The following is a 21703-nucleotide window of genomic DNA, read 5'->3' as shown; positions in this document are numbered from 1 at the left end:
ATGTCCGGAGGGGGCAGAGAGATGGGGACCCCCTGAGAGATCCAGTCTAGGTCCAGCCACCGAGCCGTCGCGTGACTGAACCATCCCTGTGTGGAGACGATTTTGTCCCAATCTTGCGAAGCCGGCTCCCAGAGAGAGCTGAGCGCAGCCTGGAAAGGCCTCTTGTACACCCTCCCTAAGGGAACCAGAGTTGCCATAGATTCCATTTGGCCCAGAATCGAGGTAAGGACCCTCACCGAAGCCTGCTGGTTGCCAGCCACGGCCGAAATGAGAGCATGAAGCTTCTGAATCCTCTCCTGCGTAGGCCGGACCGTCCAAGCGACAGTGTCGAACGCCATACCGAGGTAAACAAACCTCTGCGAGGGAGTCAATTCCGACTTCGCTTGGTTCACAGAGAACCCCAGGCTCAGAGCCCGGTTCAACACTACCTGAGTGTTCAAGAGGCACACTGATTGACTCTGACTCAGAATCAACCAGTCGTCGAGGTACGTCCGTAGACGAATACCTCTTTGCCTGATCAGCGCGGCCAACTGTCTGATCACCAAAGTGAAAACCCACGGGGCCAGGGACAGCCCGAAGGGCAGAGCCCTGAATTGAAAGATCCGATGACCCCAGCGGAACCGGAGCCACTTTCTGTCCACTTGATACATAAGGATATGAAAGTAGGCGTCCGTCAAATCCACCGAAGTCACCCAATCTCCCCGGCGCAGGGCCTCCCTGACCGAAGCTGGCGTTTCCATACGAAACTTGATCTTCCGCAGAAACTTGTTCAAGACCGAAAGATCGAGAACAGGCCTCCAGCGGCCCGACGCCTTGGGCACAACAAACAGGCGTCCGTAAAACCCCGGCGAGGAGTGATCCACAATCTCCTCTATAGCCTCTTTGGCCAAAAGAGACCTGATCTCTGTCTCTATGGCCGCTCTGGCCTCCAGGCTGGCCGGAAAACGAAAGGGAGGAGGAACCCTGGTCAAGGGAGCCTTTTCCCCCTCCCACAACAGGCGGAATCCCGATCGCACCACCCGCAAAATCCATTGGCTGTGCACTAACGCCTGCCACATGGAAATGGCCCTGGTGGGGCCCCCCGCCACCACAAAAGTGGGGGGAACAGGGGTGATGTGATCGGGAGAGCCTCATTGGGGGGAGGGCTTTCGAGCCCCCCCCCTCCCCTTCCCGAACGAGGGTTTCTTAGGATAAGGAGCACCCTTGGCTGGTGCGCCCTTATCTCCCTGTTCCTTAGGACGAGAGGCGTTGTGCTGCTTCTTGTTCCAGGCAGGCTTAGAAGAAGACTGAGATTTCTTTGGGATTTTAAACGAAATCCCAACGAGATGTCTGTCTTTAGCCTCCTGCACTTCCCGCTGCCTTGCATCCAGGGCTACTCTACCCAGGAGAGAGCCCTCAACAAAAGGCGAGGAACGAAGCGAGTCCACAGTGGACTGCTGGGAAAAACCTGCTTGAGACAGCAGCAAATCACGTCGTGAAAAGACAGCATGAGCATACAGCCTCGCTGAAATGCTCATCCTCTCAGAATTCACCATCCCCAAAGCAGCAAGCAGTGTGGAGATATCACTGGCTGAGGCGTCTTCCCTGAGTCTAAACGGCTCCAAAGAGCCAGCCACAGCTCGAGTAAGAGCTCGGAGCAAAGACTCTGCCATAGAAGCCAATTCCAGATCAAGACGCCCAATCTCCTCCAGAGAAGAGAGAGAAGCGTCCGAGAACGAGACCCCTTCCTTAGCAGAAGGTTGCTTTGGCAACAAGGCAAGCAACTCCGGCGGAATTGGCAAAGTTGCCCTCGGCAAAGCAAAAGTCTGAACAAAGTTCCTAGACTTCACATTCCAGTCCAGCTTTTTCTGCACTAACGGCGAAAAAGCAGTGGCCTGCGCGTTTGACGCTAGCCATGGATCGGCTGAAGCAGGCGCTGTATCATGAGCATGCAACAAAGGGAAAGGAGTTGGCGACAGACCGCTGCCCTGAGGGGCCGGACGAGCCAAAAGTTGCGACATGTGATAAGCCACGGCAGGTGATTCCACAAAACGAAACGATTGTGAACTCTCCTGCGAAGGCCGAAAATCATTCGCCGCGGATGGTGGAAAAGAGACATCCTGTCCTGAATCCACCACCCCCTCCGGAAAGTAACGAGCTGCCACACAAGCCGCTCTTCTCATGGCTTGCCTAAATCCAAAAGGCAAGACTACACACTCCTCATCTTCCACAGAAGAATCCGAATCCCCAGCCTGTACAGTATCACTGTACACAGGAGGGGAGACAGGAGCAGCAAAAGCGTGACCCGATCCCGCTTGCCACCCACCATCCCCCCCCTGCCCCACTGGGGTAGAAGGGTAGACAGTAGGCACAGAAGCCCGCCAAGAAGGCGGGGGGAGGGGGCCAGCCAACAAAGCCGCGCCAGGCCCATTGTCGGTAGACCGCTGACCGGGCGCTTGGCCCCAACAGTCAAAACCGGTCTGGCCAGTTTGAGCTACCCCGCCCGCTGCATGCGGTGGGAGTTGGCTCGTAGCTGTAGCAAGCGAACCCTGCGAGGGGTAAGACTGAGTGAGAGGCGAGACCGTGAAAGGCCGCCCCCACCCGTCAACCTGCTGTAGTCCCGATGCCCCACCACCCCACCACCCCTGCTGGGGAGAGGGGCGGCTGCTAGCAGTGGACAATAGCGGCACTGACTGAGACGCCAGTCCAACAGCGGACACCCGATCATGCCCGGCGGGCGAGAAAGGGTGAGCCGCTACACCAGCCCCCACCCAGTCCCGCCCAGTGGGTGGGAAAGAGTGAGACGCTGACACAGCCCCCTGCCCCCAGTGGGGCAAGGTGGGACCAAGCCCAGGCTGTGACTTACCATGCCCCCTCTCTCCCTCTCCCACCCGGGGAGAGAGCTGACTTCCCACTGCAGTGTTGCTAAAAGCAAGCTGAGCGGGAAGAAAAAGAGAGGAAGCAGACCCCCTCTCCTTACGGAGAGAGTGTTCGAGCGCAACCGCAGCACTACCAGAGGCAGAGAGGGAAGGCCCGAACTGGTCAGGTGCACCAAGCAAGTGCGCAGAAGAAATGGCCGCCCGGCCACCCCCCCCATCCGCGGGAGTCGCCATAGTCGACGACGACGACGACCCCAGCCGAGCCAGGGAGGAAGGATCCCCTACCGCCGGAGGCAGAGGAGGGACCCCAGAGCGAGACGCAAACTGTTGAGAAATAAAATCAAACAATTCGGACTTCAACGAGCCCAGGGCTGAAGGCCCCGGCTCCTCACCCCTATCAGGGGACGCGAGCTGTGAGCGAACGGAACCCGTCCTCGGAGGGATAGGAACATCAAACGAAGTGCTATTTGACGGATCTTCTACCCGCATAATAGGCAAATCAACGCTCTTGGCTTTACTCTTAGCTTTAGCTTTCTTAACTGGGCTAAGAGCCTTGTCACCTTCCAGTCTCGCACTCAGTTTAGCTTTGTTGTCGGCCATTTTAAGACCGGCGAAAACAGTCACCCAGAACAAAATTATCTGCGTGCGTGTTCAAAACAAAGCTATCAACATTTACATTCCAAACGTAAAAAGGAAAGATCTCACCAAAAGGTAGACGGACAGGTAGACCCCCAAGAACCGGCTAGTCTCACGGACGAGCAGGCATGTGAAGGCCAAAAGTGAGAGCGAAATTCGGACACGTCCACCGTGTGTTGTCGAAAGTCGAGAATGAACATTACGGATGCTAGCGCTCACGTGGTGCGCAGGGTGTTATGGGTAACCGAGCAAGGTCAGGCCATAGCAACGGCTATGGCGTCGCTTTTAGCTTGGTTACCACCCTACTAAGGGCAGGTAATTTGAGAGGTTTTTCGACATCTAGCATGTGGGACTAAAGTCAATGCATTCATAAGAATTGGAGTAAGAATATGTGATTAAATCGTATGGGTTCCCAGGTCTGGAGTTATTTTCAGAGTTCATCTATAACAAGTCAGTACCTGGTCTGCATAGTTTGCAGCGCTGGGCGAGAGATACCCATCAGCTTCTTCCTTGTAGCCGTCATGAGACCAGTAGGAGTAGTCAAAAGCAAACTTCTTGGGTTCAGCGCTCAAGTTCTCAGGATTCTTTATGGAGGTGGAGTTGCCAGTCATGCCAATGATGACGGCCGCCTTACGGTTGGACTCTCTTGAGTTGTGAGAACAGTCAAGGAAAAAAACACACAACAACAAAAAGAATGCCATTTCAAAATAAGCATTCATGTCAGTACTCCAAATCTTTGAAGCAGGGACCGTAAATGCTTGTAATAACCATTTCCCTCATATCTTTGTGATAAGGGAACTCAGTGATGTACATTTTAGTCGGTCTCCGGTCTCTGACCGATCCAATTTCCCCAGGACCTATAGCTTTAACCCCAGCAGGACACAGGTCCGATTAACCTACAGAAGAAGTGGTCAAGGGTTTGATCGTTTTTGACAATGAAGCGGACATGCGGACTGTTCAATTTTCAAGAGGAAAGCTTGTTTCGGTTTTGCCAAGCGAAAGTAAACACTGCGTGAGGAAAGCTGGTTTCGGTTTTGCCAAGCGAAAGTATGCACTGCGTGTGACCAGTTTGTTGAGTGAACGAGGCACCATATGGGATCTGATTCTTTGATTCATAAACTAACAATGTTCCATAAAATTATTCACGACAAGACCCCCCCATACCTACAAGCAGCACTCCCACCTCTCGTAGCAGCCAACAACCCCTACCACAGACGCCGCCCCTTAGAACGAAGTATACCCCCACATCGAACAGAAACGTACAAAACATCCTTTTTTCCTTCGACAACAGTACTCTGGAACCAACTACCTGAAGAAATACAGTAAACCGAGTCCCTCGGGGAATTTAAACATTACTTAACAAAAGACGACACACAAATTCCCGTTTACTTCTACAGTGGCAGTCGACAAACCCAAATAATCCACACAAAAAAGAGACTTAATATTAGTGATCTAAAGAAAGACTTAGTTGAGCGACACCTTGCGGAAAACAGCGTATGCGACTGTGGTGATGGAACAGAAACTGCAACACACTTCTTACTAGAATGCCGTTTACACTTAGCTGCAAGAAACAACACAATCAACAAACTAACCAACAACCTCATACACACAGATATTCTACTTCATGGAAACCCGTCCTTGCAAACAAAAATTAACAAAAAAATCTTTTCAACAGTGCAGGAATTTATTGGACAGTCCGGCCGTTTCGAACAGATAAACATGTAAAGTGTAAGCAAAATTGACACGTCTACTCCTCTCTCTCTCTCTCTCACTCTCTCTCTCTCTCTCTCTCTCTTTCTCTCTCTCTCTCTCTCCCTCTCTCCCTCCCTCTCTCCCTCTCTCCCTCCCTATCTCTTACTCGCTAACACCATAAATATTATATATGTATTCTTAAACGGATTTTTGTTTTGATGTACAATTTTCATTCAATTTTCCTTTCATGTTTGCTTGCTTTTCATTTAAACTGTACAATAGCCGCCATTTATATGTAATTTTCTAGAAAACTGTAAACACCACTATAAGCATTATGCTTGTTGTTGTTTACTCAATATGCGTTTTTTGTAAATAATGCACAAACGTTGAATAAAACAGTTTAAACCAAAACAAGTCGCGTAAGGCGAAAATACAACATTTAGTCAAGCTGTCGAACTCACAGAATGAAACTGAACGCAATGCAATTTTTCAGCAAGACCGTATACTCGTAGCATCGTCAGTCCACCGCTCGTGACAAAGGCAGTGAAATTGACAAGAAGAGCGGGGTAGTAGTTGCGCTGAGAAGGATAGCACGCTTTTCTGTACCTCTCTTCGTTTTAACTTTCTGAGCGTGTTTTTAATCCAAACATATCATATCTATGTTTTTGGAATCAGGAACCGACAAGGAATAAGATAAAAGTGTTTTTAAATCGATTTCGGAAATTTGATTTTGATAATAATTTTTATATGTTTAATTTTCAGACCTTGTTTTTAATCCGAATATAACATATTTATATGTTTTTGGAATCAGAAAATGATGAAGAATAAGATGAACGTAAATTTGGATCGTTTTATAAAAAAATAATTTTAATTACAATTTTCAGATTTTTAATGACCAAAGTCATTAATTAATTTTTAAGCCACCAAGCTGAAATGCAATACCAAACCCCGGCCTTCGTCGAAGATTGCTTGGCCAAAATTTCAATCAATTTGATTGAAAAATGAGGGTGTGACAGTGCCGCCTTAACTTTTACAAAAAGCCGGATATGACGTCATCAAAGACATTTATCGAAAAAATGCAAAAAACGTCCGGGGATGTCATACCCAGGAACTCTCATGTCAAATTTCATAAAGATCGGTCCAGTAGTTTAGTCTGAATCGCTCTACACACACACACGCACACACACACATACACCACACCCTCGTCTCGATTCCCCCCTCTACGTTAAAAAATGTAGTCAAAACTTGACTAAATGTAAAAAAGAAAACCGAACCCATATGGTGCCTCGAGTGCATTCATTGGCTCGGCAATAAATCGTTTAATCCAATGGGAACCACCCGTGCATGTTCGCACATGCTCAAGGCATTACTTTTCGTCATAATATCCGGAAAAACCGTTGTGCGTTCGAACGAAAATAAAACGAAAGAGAAACGACATGGGTCCGAAAAAAAAGCTCAAAGCAGATAAAATAACTTTGAAATGTGATTCAATCCTTTGAGTATCTAGTCATGACAGTCGCGGAAGGTGGAAGAATTTAAACTGAAAAATCTTTTTAAATGCGGTTTTACGATTCGTGTTTTTGTCCTATTGAAATTGCAATCTCAGGACACTGTGTCCTATTGATTTTCAGTCTTCAGGACAATTGTCCTAAAGGCTGCTAGAAAAATGTACATCACTGGGAACTGTTACCTTTGAATTGCTCATATGCATACCTTCCAGACAGAAAAACAAGAATCAAACTGTTGAAATGACTCGTGCAAATTGAGAAGACCTATCGGATTTCATTGTTAGTAGTTACATATTTGTAACTCAAAATAAATAGTACTTGCTTTGATTTCATTGTATTGCGTTAGTTCATAAAGCTGTTCACTATGCACTTTCATGTAATGTCAAAGTGTGAAGCTTTATTCAATTTAAAACGACTACTTCAAAGACTCCATCAAAACATGTTGATGTTCCATTTACCTCTGTGAAGGTCGATCCTTGATTATCATTTACTTCTCATAATTGGATGTGTTGACACCCTTCTTTTCTCAAAATTCAAATATTTATATCTTCTTCCTTTAGACATTTTGTGCTGGCATTTTACCATATTACTTCATATGTTTGTCTAAACATTAAATGTCTTCTTTGCAATAAAATATATTTCACTAGCTGTGGCAAGCCAATAGACCCTATCGGTATTCCAACCTCTCATAATCTCTCGCAAACTTCAGAGCATAGCAAAGCATGCGGTACAGCAATCTCGTGCGAGCTGCACAAGCCAAGGTTCGAAGTTCTCGCGATGTTCAAAGCATAACAAAGAGCGTGTCTCGCGAGAGCTGCTCAGATACCGAAAAGGTCTATACAAGTGTAGTGCTAATTCACGTAACAACATTATGACTCATCCTGTAAAAATAAAACATGTAGGACAGGGAGAGAAATACACCACTGTTTCAACCAAAAAACATGCTACATAATGAACCTAGCTAAACAACATTTCGCAATGCACAATGTGAATTTTGCAATTACTCAGATCATTACTCATTTACTGATGCCATTTTTCCCACACTGCGGTTTAAAAATCTAAATCTAATCAAAAAAACAAAAACATCATCGGAAGCACAGAACAAAAACAAAGATCAAAACGCGCATTTAATTGTTAAACAAATGTTATGGAAAGGAAAAGGTTTTCGCGTGTAAAGGATATGAAAGGCCGAACCCTGACAGCCACTTTCACGGTCTCACTCATCTTTGCTTCTTGTTTTTCTCAGGCAATCAGCTTCCTTGGAAGTTTTCTCCAAACGCTAAAAGCTAGCAAGTCCTACACGATGCGCTGTCAGCTACGTTGTTTCGAACGTTCAATGTCGTTCAAAAAATAACTTTAGCAGTGGAATGTTTCCTTGTCCATTGAACGCACTCTCCTCTTTAGGAGTTCCAGATCAACGAGCTCCGTAAATAAAAGGGAGGCAAGTAGGGGCAACCACCACTTCCGGTCAAAGCTTTATGTCAGAGTGATTGCTCTTCCCAACCTTCACCTTCTGCGAACTCACCTTGGAAGATGGCTACGTTCGCGATACTTCGGACGTGCAGTCGCGGTAAGAATCAATATTCTCCCAAAGGCAAACGAAACAAACATGTATATTGATTAATTTCGCGTCTTACTATGATTCAAATGCATCCCTTTGACAAACAAGCGTATACTTATTTTCACACAGACCGGCAACTTAGAGTTAGAGTGAAATTCGGTTCCGTAATGTGGTCAAACTCAAAGACTCAAACTTTGTTTAGATATTATAAGATGAAACTAAAAGCAAATCAACAGCAATCGACCACAGTAGGAAGATAGCAAAACATCTTTACTTGACAATGTGTGTGTGTGTGTCACAGTGTGTGTGTTTGTGCGTGTGTGAGTTGGTGCATGCCCTTTCTGTTTTGCTTTGATTCTGAATGTCGAGAGAGCTTGAAACATAAGTCTTTGCAGCTCATGCCAGATATCTGTCCTACTTTCTTTGCTATATGCTTTGTATGTTGCCAAGAGCTGGGAATATTAGAAAAGGGTATTTCAATGTTCCTAAGCCCTTGATGGATGAGAAAGTAGTACTTATTAATTGTACCTTTCTAAAGGTTCGCATGATTTTTATAGTTTCAAAGACAAAAAAATTGAGCAACAGTGAAATGCTGGATAGCAAGTGTGTTACATTTAAAGAAACGTAAATAATTTTACATTTGTGTAACAGGGACGCGGTGCCTGCTGGTGAAAATGCAACAGCAGTCTGGTGCACTGAGTCTGGAAACAACCAGCAAAATTTTCTCCACTAGCTCTGCCAGCAATGGGGCCCTGGACTACTTTCGTGCCCGCAGAGGTCCTTTCACGCCAGGTAATTCTTCCGGAGTTGCCATCCCGCAATATTCTTTTTCTACTTTAATCAGGAAAACTTGTGTTTATTTTTTAAGTAAAGTGCAGTCAGTGAGTGTCACATGCCACATTGGCAGACTTTGTGCCAACTTTCAAACGATTTTAGTCAGCGTTAAGTTAAATCAAAATCGCTGCCCATGTGAACAGTGCGAACTTGTCGTAAGCGGTGATTCTCAGAAGACTTGAAGGCCGGTTCAGCTATCGGAGCTACCTCCTAATGCGGGAAGAGCAGTTTGGTTAGAGCTAACTAATCAGTAAGCGCTGTGAGTAAAGTTTGCGAATAATCTGTGCCAAGTCATGGCCGAGTAGAGCAGCACTCAACTGAGTTTTCGAGTCATGGCTAAATTGAACCTAAATCGTGTGGGCCACTCACATGACTTTTCGCTGACTTGGCCTCAACAACTCGGGAGCGATTTCAATCCGACAAAAGTTGGTTAAAATTCTGCCAATTGAACAGCACTTAATTCTACTGGTGAACTGTTTATTTAGGTGGGGCAGTCTCCCTGCCAACAGCAGCCTCCCTGTCAAAGTAAGAGCAGTGATTCTGAAGTCTTTGAAATTAAAGAAGAATTCTTCTCAATGACTAGTGTGTGTGCTGGTATTCTGTAGGCATATTACGTAATTAGATGTGTCTATTTTCTTCTCTGTAAACCTCAGAAACATTTGCTAGAGCAGGGATGGCCAAATTGTCCGCCCGATCGCCAGGGGCAAGTCAAAAATCCGCCGGGCTAGTAGAAATCGCCTGGCAACTCGCCCGGCTGGCCGATGAAAATTCTGGTCAAATGCAACACTTTCGGTTTTAATATCAAGTTTTCAAGCCATATAAACACTGCAGATCACTGTATGTACCGGGCCAGTGAAATTTCTGTCGGGCTAGTGACTTTCTTGAAGTTACACACCCGGCTGGCGAGTAAAAATGTTGAGATTTGGCCATCCCTGCTGGAGCCCAGACTTGTCATTCGGCCACAGTCAGATAACAAAAAACATTGTGCTGGTTCTGTAGTCTTCAAAGACAAATTCTGTCAAATGACTACAATATGATTTTGTACTGAGGAGTTTCCTCCAGTCAATTTGATTTTGAAATATATACACAGACTGAACATTTGTATGTGCATCGTTTTTACATTTTTGACTAAATCGAAATATTTTCAGATAGACTGATAGATCGAGACGAGGGTAGTGGTGTATGTATGTGAGTATATGTGTGTGTGAAGACAGATTTACAGAAAACCACTCGGCAGGTTTAGTGAAACTTCACAGAAAAATTCTTCCAGATGGTATTCCCAAACTTTTTTTCTCTAATTTTTTTTATAATGTCTTTGGTGATGTCATATCCGGTATTTTACTGAAAGTTGAGGGGGCACTGTGATGACCTCATTTTTCAACTGAATTGATTAACATTTTGATTGACTTGTTTCTCATGTTCAGAGGAGAAGCGTGGTTCGGGGCATATGATGACGGCGTCCACCCACTGGAAGGTGGAGCGCTTTGTTGCTGTGTCGATGGTTGCCATCATGCCTGCAGCGCTCTTCTACCAGGGACCCATAATGGACCACCTCTTCACCACCTTCGTTTACCTCCATGGGCACTGGTCAGTGGACTGGTCAACACAAGCTTCTTGATACAGTGGAACCCCCCTTTTAACTCCTGGACATATACCAGAGTTTTCCGGTATCGAAATGCGTCAATCCGCTTCTAATACCGGAATTTTACGGTTACTCTGCTCCTGTCCTAATTCCTTATCAGTCCTCGGGAAGACATGCAGAAGGGGTGACAGAATTTTTACGTGACGCCTCTCAAACTTTCTCGCTTTTGACGTCAGAATCTTCACTTTGGAAGGGAGGGTCAAGAAGAGACGTCTTGGTTTGTTTAGTCCGTGTCATTTCATTTCTCATAAATGCAGCTGTTTTGGGCTCAATTATTATGAGTTGCAAATTGAAAAAAAAAAGGTACAAGGTACACACACTAAAAGGGCACTAGCAAGCTCGCTGACTCGCGACTTGATACAAATGTAACTGTCAATTTTGAGAAGAAAAAAAAGGTACACACTAAAAGGGCACTAGCAAGCTCGCTGACTCGCGACTTGATACGAATGTAACTGTCAATTTTGAGAAGAAAAAAAATTGGGCTCTAGCAAGCTCGCCAATTGTTTGCCAGTTGTCTTGGTCAAATGTCATGGTTAAACTAAAGTTAGATTATAATTACATATTCTTACGCCGAATCACATAATTTGCATTGACCCACTTCGATGCTTAGGTTATGATAAAAGCTACCCCGTCTAGGTATAAGGGGAGCAACCCCAACTAAAAAAGTGACTGCACCAGAATGACTGACACCCTGGGTTACGTCCCATGTAGCCTACTACGTCATCAATGGTGCTGGTCACGTGATACCCCTTCAATCGACTACTATCACTCAAGGGTGACGGTTGTGTTCGCTTTTGCTCTGGCTGGTTTTGTGTCTACGGCACCCACCGGCCTCGGCCCCCGTCTACTTCTTGCTGGCTTGCAGCTGGTGAGATCGTTCATTTTTTCTTGTATGTTTTATTGTTTCTGCTGTGAATTTCGCATGTCCGTTGGACTCTGAAGTTTTCAGCAGTTGTTTGGCTTCCTCACGGTCGCCATTTGCATTAGCACGTTGTCTGGCTTCTGTTGTTTTAGCCGTGTTCGGTCTATTAACGCTGTCGTAGCTTGCTTTGTAGCTGCCGTCGGTAGCTTTTACGTACGTGCTTATCTATTTGCTTGCTTGCTTCTGAAATGTTTGTGTCTGTACGGACTTTATTATTTTCAGACTTGTGGCTTCCTCCTTGGTCGCCATTTTTAGCTAGCATGTTGTTGTTATGTTGATTTTTCGTCCGTACTCGGACGCTTAACTCTTCGTATAGCTAGTTGTTTAGCTGCCTTTGGTAGCTCCTAAACTGGTTTTAGCTGCCCTCTTTGCTGGCTTCTGAAAGGTTGGCGTCCTTTCGGACTTTGCTAGTTTCAGTTGTTTGATTATTTTTCTCTCGGTGCTTACATGGCCGTTAATGAGAATTAGAGGGAGCTAAGGCCGAGGGTTAGGGCTTGGGCCCTGCTAAGCTCTATCCCTCAGCAGCCTCTTATTTTGAAGAACTCCGTTGTTGTTCATGTTGGCACAATTTTAGGCAATTTTTTACGTTGTTCTGTGCCGTTTTTTATGTTACGGACGATTGGCCGTCTGGCTCTCTGCCGTCCGTTTTGGCCTCTAAGGCTGTCGTTTTACGTCTGTTTCGGCTCCAGAGTCTAGGGCTCTGGGGTCTGCACTTATCTTTTGCTTATTTCCAGAAATAGATTCCCTCGTTCGCGAGGTTTGCCGCGCCGGACTTCGTCGCCAGCTCTGCCCCCCGCCTGGGGGTTAGGCGACGTTCTCTCCTTCAGACTCTGGGTCTTCTCCGGACCAGGCTGCTGTCCACCGCGATGTTTCTGGACGGTCCCTTGGGGATCTTCTTCTCCTCTTCCTGGCCGGCATTTGTTGCCTTCCGCTTGCGGTAGCGCAACAGTGCATGTCCCTCCGGGGATCCGGCCACTTCAAGGTTGGTGTCTGCAGCAGCCGTTTACGGCAGCTGCACTTCCGGTTTCCGGAATCGGATGTTCTCCTGCTAGTGAGCGACTTGCGTTCACGTCGGGTCAGAACCTCTCCGTACTCCAGCAGTCGGTTCCGACAGCTGGGCTTCCTGCTTTGGCAGGAAGTAGGGGTTCACCGTCTAGTGAGCGACTTGCGTTCACGTCCGGACCGAACCCCGCCTTACACCAGCAGTTGTACGCGACAGCTGGGCTTCCGGCTCCGGCCGGAAGCAGTGGTTCTTCCGCTCGTGCGCAGCCTGCTGTCACGTCCGGTGCGTCCCACATCTTACGTCAGCAGTCGTCCGCGACAGCTGCTTCCGGCTCAGGCCGGAAGTAAAAGGCTCACTGGCTAGTGTTCGGACTACGTTCACGTCCGGTTTGAGCCTTGCCTTACGTCAGCAGTCGTCCGCGGCAGCTGCGCTTCCGGTTCCGGCCGGAAGTGTAGGTTCACCGGTAGTGCACAGGCTGCTGTCACGTCCGGTTTGGGCCTTACCCTACGTCAGCAGTCGTCAGCGTCAGCTGGGCTTCCGGTTCCGGCCGGAAGTGTAGGTTCACTGGTTAGTGCTCAGGTTGCTGTCACTTCTGGTTCGAGCCTTTACCTACTTCAGCAGTCGTCCGCGACAGCGCCGCTTCCGGTTACGGCCGGAAGCGTAGGTTCACTGGTTAGTGTACAGACTGCTGTCACGTCCGGTTTCGAGCCTTGCCCTACGGCAGCAGTCGTACGCGACGGCTGTGCTTCCAGTTCCGGCTGGAAGTATCGGTTCACTGGTTAGTGCACAGGCTACTGGCACGTTCAGTTCGAACCTTGCCTTACGGCGGTGGTCGTACGCGACCTCTGCGCTTCTGGCTGCGGACGGAAGTGTGAGCTCACCGGTTAGTGCACAGGCTGCTGTCACTTCTGGTTCGAGCTTGCCCTACTTCAGCAGTCGTCCGCGACAGCTTTGCGTCTGGTTCCGGCTGGAAGCGTAGGTTCACTGGTTAGTGCACAGACTATGGTCACGTTCGGTTTGAACCTTGCCTTATGTCGGCGATCGTACGCGACCTCTGCGCTTCTGGCTCCGGCCGGAAGTGGGGGCTCACTGGATAGTGGACCTGCTATGGTCCCATCTGGTTTGAGTCTGGTTTTTTCGTCAGCAGTGCCCTTTGGGCTTGCAGGCTCCCTGCCTCAGGCGGATTAGCAGCTACCACACACTTCGGTAGTGGGTTCTGCCGTTCTCCTCACTTCCTGTGCCTTTGGTCTTCGACGCCTCTCATCCTCCTCTTAGTCAGGGGTGAAGTTTGGCCGTTGACCTGCAGGAAAGGGGCTTCAGGCTCCGGCCTTCCCAGCTTCGGGACATTAGCGGCTCAGAGGAGGTTGCCTTTGCCCAAGATGTCCCGGAATTTGCTGTCGTCTTTTGCCCCTCTGCGTGCACCTTTGCCGGTCACGCCGGAACTTCTTCTTTGGGGAACGTTTCGAGTCCCCTGCTCTCTGAGCAGACTCTCTTCCCCTCTGAGGAAGTGGGCAGACAGCTTTTGGAACTTGCTTCCATCTCGGAGACACTCCTTTACGGAGTTCTTTGCGCCCTTTACACTCAGTTAAGAGCAGGACGCAGGGGATGCTTTCTCCACCTTTGCTAGGGCGAATTTAGAACGGAGAAGGCCTTCCTCTCTGCACAATGCCCATGTCATGTTCAGACGGGACTTGTTCCTCGCCCATTCCTGGTTTGTGAGGAATCAATGAGACACCCATAGTTCTTCACCCTTGGTGGATGGGTCTCTCTTCGGCCTCCTGGCCTCTAAGGCCTCCTGGCCTTCAAGTCCTCCTGGTCTCTGAAGCCTCCTGGTCTCTTAGGCCTCCTGGCCCCCAAGGCCTCCTGGCCTCTAAGGCCTCCTGGCCTCTAAGGCCTCCAAGGCCTCCTGGCCTCTAAGGTCTCCTGGCTTCCAAGGCCTCTAAGGCCTCCTGGCCTCCATGGCCTCCTGGCCTCCAAGGTCTCCTGGCCTCTTAGGCCTCCTGGCCTCTAAGGTCTCCTGGCTTCCAAGGCCTCCTGGCCTCTAAGGCCTCCTGGTCTCCAAGGCCTCCTGGTCTCCAAGGCCTCCTGGCCTCCAAGGCCTCCGGGCCTCTAAGGCCTCCTGGCCTCTAAGGTCTCCTGGCTTCCAAGGCCTCCCTGGCCTCCTGGCCTCCAAGGAGATAAAGATTTGTAGGGACCTTCAGGTCTCTTCTTTTGCTCTTCAAGCTTTGAAGCAGCAAAACGGGCTCTACCTAAGCAGACTCAGCTTTTTCAGGCTAAGTCCTCAGCTCAGGTTTATCCGGAGAGGTTCTTCCTTTCACAGACGTCTTAGTCTGTGTTTTTTGGGAACAACAGCCGGCATTAGGGCATCCGGGTTTTTTAGCCTCGGCTGGTACAACAGCCATTTCTTCCGTTGGTGGTGGTGGTTGTTGTTTGCTCTTTTGGACTCGGTCCTTGTGGGTCTTTCGCCGATTTAGACTCTGTCTTTCTCTAGCGATCGGACTTGTTCTGGTGTTTCGTCCAAACTTAAGGTTTACTTGAGTTGGCCTCGGAAGTTACATTCAGATTTTACTGAGTTTGCATTGGTTTTAGCAATGCATGGTGAGGGGTCATTCTTGTGGCCTATCACTTTTCTCAGCTTTATTGGCTAACCCTCCCCTTTCGGTGGAGGTCTAGTTAATTTCCTGGTTTCTTGGTGCGGGCTTTCAGCCCAGCATCTTTGATGGCAGGTCTACGGGCGTTCCGGCTCTCAGCCTTAGCTCGTGTAATAGTCTCCTGCCTGGCATGGGCGACTACGGTCTCCGTGTCTCTAGAATTTGTGTCTTCCTCTTCTCCCTCATCCTGCCATGAGGCGAGTCGGGTCGACTTCCGGTGGGGTGGGTTGCCTGTTAAGGTCACCCTTCTACCACTTGCATCTATTACGGACTCTTGCCTGTTGTGTTCCGTGTCTGATTCTCGGTTCTGAGGTATCAGACGTGTTTGGTTTTTTCAGCCAGACTCAGGAATTTTCTGGGCTCGGTCGGCCGCGAAATTTACTTCGGGCCCTTCTTCTTGAGAACTCTCGTTCAGGGAGTCTTAAGGCTGGTTAGCTTCACAGTTTTCTGTTTTTCCTTTCCAGTCTCGTTTCTGTTTTGGGTTTTTGATTTTCTTTCATTTACCTACAAGCAGACTGCTTTGTGATCACTCTGACTTTAGTCATTTCGGTTAGAGTCACCGGTCACATCAGGCTTTGGCCACCGCGTTCTCCGCTCTGCTGGCGGCTTACACTTTTCGTAGGCCGCTTCTTCCTCTGTTTACCTCCCTCTGTGCTTCTGCATGGACTGGTAGTGGACTTCTGGTGACCGTCTCTTCTGAGTTGTTTCTTTGAGTTTGACTCTGGTTTTTTGTACTCAGACGTCTCTCTCTCTTTCTAGGAAACAGGTCACTCCTCTCTGGAGCTGACCGTTATCTCTCCGGCCTTTCGGGCCTCTCTCCATGCCAAGGCTTTTTCTTTGGCATGATTGTCTTACGGTCCTGGGGAAGGTTGGTGCTTTTCATTTATGATCGGTCAACCTTACGCTTAGTCGTTTCCAGGGTTTTTGGCATTTCCTTCCAATAGTAAGGGGGGGGGGGGGGGGGGCAGCTTGTCTGTCCCTCTACTCGGCTCGGGTTATTCAAGACTTGAGCCCCTTTCTGGGCTGTTTTTTATGGTTCAGGAGATGGGAAGAAGTGCTGAGCACAGCTTACGGGCTCTCTGATGCTGTCTTTCGCATTTTTTGCCTGAGCGGCATTGCGACTGTCATTTAGGTTGGTTCTCGGTCCTCGTTCTGTCTTTTGGCAGTGGGCCAGTTCCTGGCAAGGGTTTTAGAGTGAGCTAGATGTTTTCTTTCTCACCGGCTCTTTCCCTGATGTTTGGCAGTGGGCCAGTTTTTTGGCGAGGGATTCTCTTCCCCTCCGCCTTGGCGTAGCTATCGGCTATCTTTCCCCTAGGTTCAGCCCGAGCTCTTTTTCCAGGGCCTGGGCCTCCTCCTCGGCCGTTTTACGGTCTGGGAAGGTTGGATGATGTCCTGCACACAGCTTACTGGTGCTCGGCTTTTGTCTTTATCAGTTTAATAGGGAGACATTGCTGCCTTGGGCCTCTTCCTTGGCCGTCTTGCGGTCCCACAGAATGAGCGAAGTTTTGAATACGGCTTATTGGCGATCAGACGATGTATTCATCAGCTTTTATCTGAGAGACATTGCTTCGCTCTGTAACGATGGATCAAGGTCCCTGCCTGCCTTGGTGGCAGCGGGCCAGTGCATTTCCAGAAATTGATGGTGAGTTTGAACTTTTTTGATCTTACCCACCGCCTGGTTGGAGTTATCTGCAAATTATGTGATTCGGCGTAAGAATATGTAATTATAATCGAAAATTTTTATCTAAATTTTGATTTGATTAATATACTTACCCGAATCACATAAGTAATTCCCTCCCGCCTGCCCCGCTCGATATTTTTAGTATGCTATTAGTCGATTGAAGGGGTATCACGTGACCAGCACCATTGATGACGTAGTAGGCTACATGGGACGTAACCCAGGGTGTCAGTCATTCTGGTGCAGTCACTTTTTTAGTTGGGGTTGCTCCCCTTATACCTAGACGGGGTAGCTTTTATCATAACCTAAGCATCGAAGTGGGTCAATGCAAATTATGTGATTCGGGTAAGTATATTAATCAAATCAAAATTTAGATAAAAATTTTCGATTTAGGGAAAAAATCTTAAAATTCATTTCCCAGTCATAAGTTTTGGTTTAAGTGCCAATTGTCTTAAATGACATTTTTGGAGAGGAAGAGAGGGAAGAAACAAAAAGAAAAACACATGTAGCATACAGAAATACTAACACAGAAAGGTTTTGCATCACATTTATTTGGTTGTTCTTTGTTTTTATGGGGTTTTGTTTTTGCCTGTACATGTAATTGCATCAAGCTAGTTTAAGTTTGCTGCTATCGGATGTCACAATGGAAATTAGGAGTCTGTCGTTGCTTTTTTATGCCAATTTTGGCATGTATGTTTTGTCTAGAGGATCGAGGACACCTTATAAAAGAAACTTCAAAATTGAGTATTTCAAAAATTCACATTTATGGTTGTGTTCCACACTCTGGAAACCTCCTCATGGGACAGCCCCCCCCCCCCCCCCCCTCCCTCCAATTTAGGACTTCCTCCTTTTGAAGACCCTCCTTTTTCAGATGTACTCTTCATAACCTAAGTAAATTTATCTCCATTTTAAGACTCCCCATTTTCCGACCTGATTTTCTTAGATTTATGAAGTTCATGAAAGGGGGGTTCCAAGGTTTTATTCAGCTTTAGACCCAAAGGGCGTTTAAGCTAACACAATACATGGCTAAATACATGCACAATGAGAGTCCACTGTATACCCAGGCATGGGAATTCCAAAATAGAAAAAACTCTGAAAATAGGCCGAGGTCCAGGTGCCGCCTAGGCCCTGCGGCAAAGCCCCCCGGAAGGAATTTTAGCATTTTAGACCAATATTTTGATAGTTCTCGTGTAAGCAAATAATGGATAGAGAGACAATAGTATACATATAATTTAATTTACCTTTTTTTTGCCGTGGACAATTTTTTATTTTTGCTGAAACGTAAGTTCCTTTTTGCGGACAATTCCCATGCCTGATACCTTGTCCTGTACAACAGTGTGTGCCTTAAAGCTGTGGTCTATTTATGACTTTCCGGGACCACGAGGTTGAAAAATAGGGATACAATCATGTACAGAATTCTGTACAGCAAACGCTACCCAAAACCCCACCTATACTGCGTGTATGACCTTGAGAGCTTCAGTCAACGCTTGAATTTTGCAGGGATAACATCCGGTTTGCTCTCTCAAGACATCATATTTTATCTTCAAGAGAGATCAAGGGGAAAAAATAAACGCCCCGGCGAAGATTCAAAGTCTCGACCTCTCGACCTCGAAACTTCGTGTCTCATGTCCTAACCACTAGGCTATTGCGCCAATTGACAATAAGAAGGAAAAACATTGATATGAATTCATGTTATGTTATTCTTGAAGCAGCATGATTTATTCCCCCCGCGGGTTAGGGGAAAGAATTTACCCGATGCTCCCCAGCATGTCGTAAGAGGTGACTAACGGATTCTGTTTCTCCTTTAAAAAAAAATTTAAAAAATCGGGCAAAAAATATGGGTTGAAGCATCCTGCATGCAACTAAGGTATAAAAAAAAACAAAAAAAACTGTACCCCCGGAAAGTCATAAATAGTCATAAATAGCTTTAAGGATGTGTTCTAATTGTGGTCTTGTTTTGCAGGGGAATGAAAGGCGTGCTGACAGACTACCTGGTGAAATTTGTCCCCTGGATTCAGTATGTATGGTACACCGTCAGCATCCTGGGCTTTGCCGGCATGATCCATTTCAACTTTAACGATGTGGGATTCACCAAAGCAATCCAGATGCTCTGGTCTATCTAAGCGCCAGTGTCAAAACCACAGACTTTGAATACGAGAAGATGAAACTACACTCACCTTTGGCTTTGAAATGAGCAGATGTGATGCAACTGAATGTTTGGTGTGCAGAATGAAGCTGACATACCGGTTCAATCTTGTCCACTTTTGATGCCAAGTGTTAATGAAAAGCCAACACAAGTGGTTGCTCACTCCAGTACTTCAAAAGTTCAGGTGTGAAGTAAGCCTGCCTTTTCCACTTGTGGTTGACGGAGGTCAGCTGGACAAGTTTGACTGCTGTTTTCTTGGGACACAGATTACAGTCATTTTATTTCTGTGTTTGTGGATATACGTGATGGTGTTTAGGATAAGCCAGGGATGGAGTTTTGGGTGAAACGTTGTATCACAGACTTCTTACAACAGAAGGTTATTTCTACTATTTGCTTTCTTTGCAACAGTGTGGCTCCAGTCTAAGTGTGCATGATGAATGAAGTTGTCAAGTTGTTGATCCCTGGTGGGTTTTTTCATGGATGAGGTGTGTAGATATTATCTCATTGGTCAACCTGCGTGATGTTAGGTATCATCTTCTTTGCTTAAAATGTTTCCCTGTTGGTGAGCCACCACCACAATGTTATAACCAAATCGAAAACCAACAGTAGCTCAAGCCAAACCTGTTCACACATCATGTGCGGAAGTACAAATTGTGCTCAAAAAGAAGGGTTGGCCTTCATCAGAATGTAAAATAATAAATTAAGTATAAGAAACTGGGATGTGGATTTCTTTTATGCTTTCTGGTGGCTTTATTTTTGCTTCTATTCTGTGTTTGCAAGAAAGGGACCTCCGTATCTAATATGTTGATTGGTTAAAATGCTATGAGAACAGCCAACGCCCCCCCGCGGGTTAGGGGGAGTCCCATATTGGTTGGGACGAGAAAGAATTTACCCGATGCTCCCCAGCATGTCGTAAGAGGCGACGAACGGTGTCTGTTTCTCCTTTTACCCTTGTTAAGTGTTTCTGGTATAGAATATAGTCAATTTTTGTAAAGATTTTAGTCAAGCAGTATGTAAGAAATGTTAAGTCCTTTGTACTGGAAACTTGCATTCTCCCAGAAAGGTCATATATTGTACTACGTTGCAAGCCCCTGGAGCAAATTTTTTATTAGTGCTTTTGTGAACAAGAAACAATTGACTCTATCCCATCTCCCCCCTTTCCCCGTCGCGATATAACCTTCGTGGTTGAAAACGACGTTAAACACCAAATAAAGAAAGAAAGAAAGAACAGCCGACACATTTGTGCAGGTGAAAAACATCCTAGGAATATCTGTACTTTGAATAGTGTGGTGCTTGTGGTGAAACTAGGTGTAAATCAGAATGAGTGATTGTATGGTGTTATTAGTTGCGCTTACCTTTCGATTAAAATTTCGTTTCATTATTCTGGTATCATTTTGTTTTTCTCTGCTTGTGTTTTTTGTTCTAGATTTAAGAATTTGAACCTGGGGTGAATGTTTTTATTTGTTGTGAAAGTGTATTTGCGCATGCATGATTTTTGAGTAAGTCGAGTTTAGTATGCTGTAAAAGTAGGTAAAGAAATAGACATTCAATCATTCATATTCATGAACATTTAATTTATTAACTGAATAATACTGATCAAAATTCACAGATACAACCACCATCGAAAGGCACACTCAAACCCTGAATATATAATACATTGGAGCCCCCTTTATAAGACTCACGTTTTACCCCCACCCCAAACCACTTTTATTTAATTTTTTCACAACCTCTGTCTATTTGACATTCTCCATCACAGTGTGGTACGGCAACACCTCCCAGCTGCTCAAGAACAAGCTGGAGCGTGTGGTGCGCACTGCTAGCAGGATCGTCGGCTGTGAGCTGCCCTCCCTAGCATCCCTCTATGCCAAGCGCATGCTGCCCAGAGCCCAGAAAATTGTGGCTGACGAGTCCCACCCTGGCCATCCCCTCTTCGAGCGCCTGCCCTCAGGTCGTCGATTCCGATCCCTGGGGGCACGCACTCAACGTCTCCAGACCTCTTTCTTCCCCCAAGCTGTTTCCTCCCTTAACGCATCCCATCCCTCAGTTGGGCAGCTTCGCAGTTGGTGATCCTGCTGTCAGTGTATGTGTGGGCGTGTGTGTGTCAGTGTGTGTGCGTGATTTTACCAACACTACGCTAAATTCCTTGTGCTTTAAATGTTTTTTAATGTCACTTGGCTCAATAAATACTGTATTCTGTATTCTATTTACCCTCATTTTAAGACTCGCTCCTTTATAGGAGCTAATTTTCTAGTATTTTTCAAGGTCTTAAGAGGGGACTTCAACTTATTAAATACAAACACAGTTGCCATTCGACGGTGTTCAGACATAACTCCACCAGGTTTGTATGGGCTGAGAAAGAGTGAATGTTCTTGCTTTTAGTGAGTCAAACTTTCTCACGTGACACTATAGGCCACTCACTAGTGCGGGTGATGTCTGAAACATGTCGACAAGGAGCACGTGTAAAAAGTTTGCCTCAATAAAACCAAGAGTCTTCACTCTTTCACAACCCATACAAACCCAACAGAGTTATTTCTGGAGTTCCATCTATTTACACATGTCTATAAATGAAAAT

The 21703-nt window shown here is 46.7% G+C and overlaps 2 protein-coding genes across 2 annotated transcripts in view; one reads left to right on the top strand and one right to left on the bottom strand.

Annotated features, from left to right (window-relative positions):
• The window catches only part of LOC138981954 (kinesin-like protein KIF28P), a 45660-nt gene extending 41499 nt beyond the window's left edge, over positions 1-4161 (bottom strand). The window contains exon 1 of the mRNA XM_070355138.1: positions 3953-4161. Within this exon, the coding sequence (XP_070211239.1) occupies positions 3953-4105 (153 nt within the window). The 5' untranslated portion in view covers positions 4106-4161. The remainder of the gene's footprint in view (positions 1-3952) is intronic.
• Positions 4162-8156: 3995 nt separating this feature from the next.
• On the top strand, positions 8157-20512 carry LOC138981953 (succinate dehydrogenase [ubiquinone] cytochrome b small subunit 2-like). The gene is made up of 4 exons (XM_070355137.1): positions 8157-8264; positions 8907-9047; positions 10514-10676; positions 18949-20512. Exons 1-4 carry the CDS (start codon positions 8228-8230, stop codon positions 19106-19108), a joined length of 501 nt encoding a protein of 166 aa, XP_070211238.1. The 5' UTR covers positions 8157-8227; the 3' UTR covers positions 19109-20512.
• Positions 20513-21703: the final 1191 nt, after the last annotated feature.

This window comes from Littorina saxatilis, linkage group LG12 (genome assembly GCF_037325665.1).
Source record: "Littorina saxatilis isolate snail1 linkage group LG12, US_GU_Lsax_2.0, whole genome shotgun sequence".
Classification (NCBI taxonomy): domain Eukaryota; kingdom Metazoa; phylum Mollusca; class Gastropoda; order Littorinimorpha; family Littorinidae; genus Littorina; species Littorina saxatilis.
This window is presented reverse-complemented; position numbering and strand designations above follow the sequence as displayed.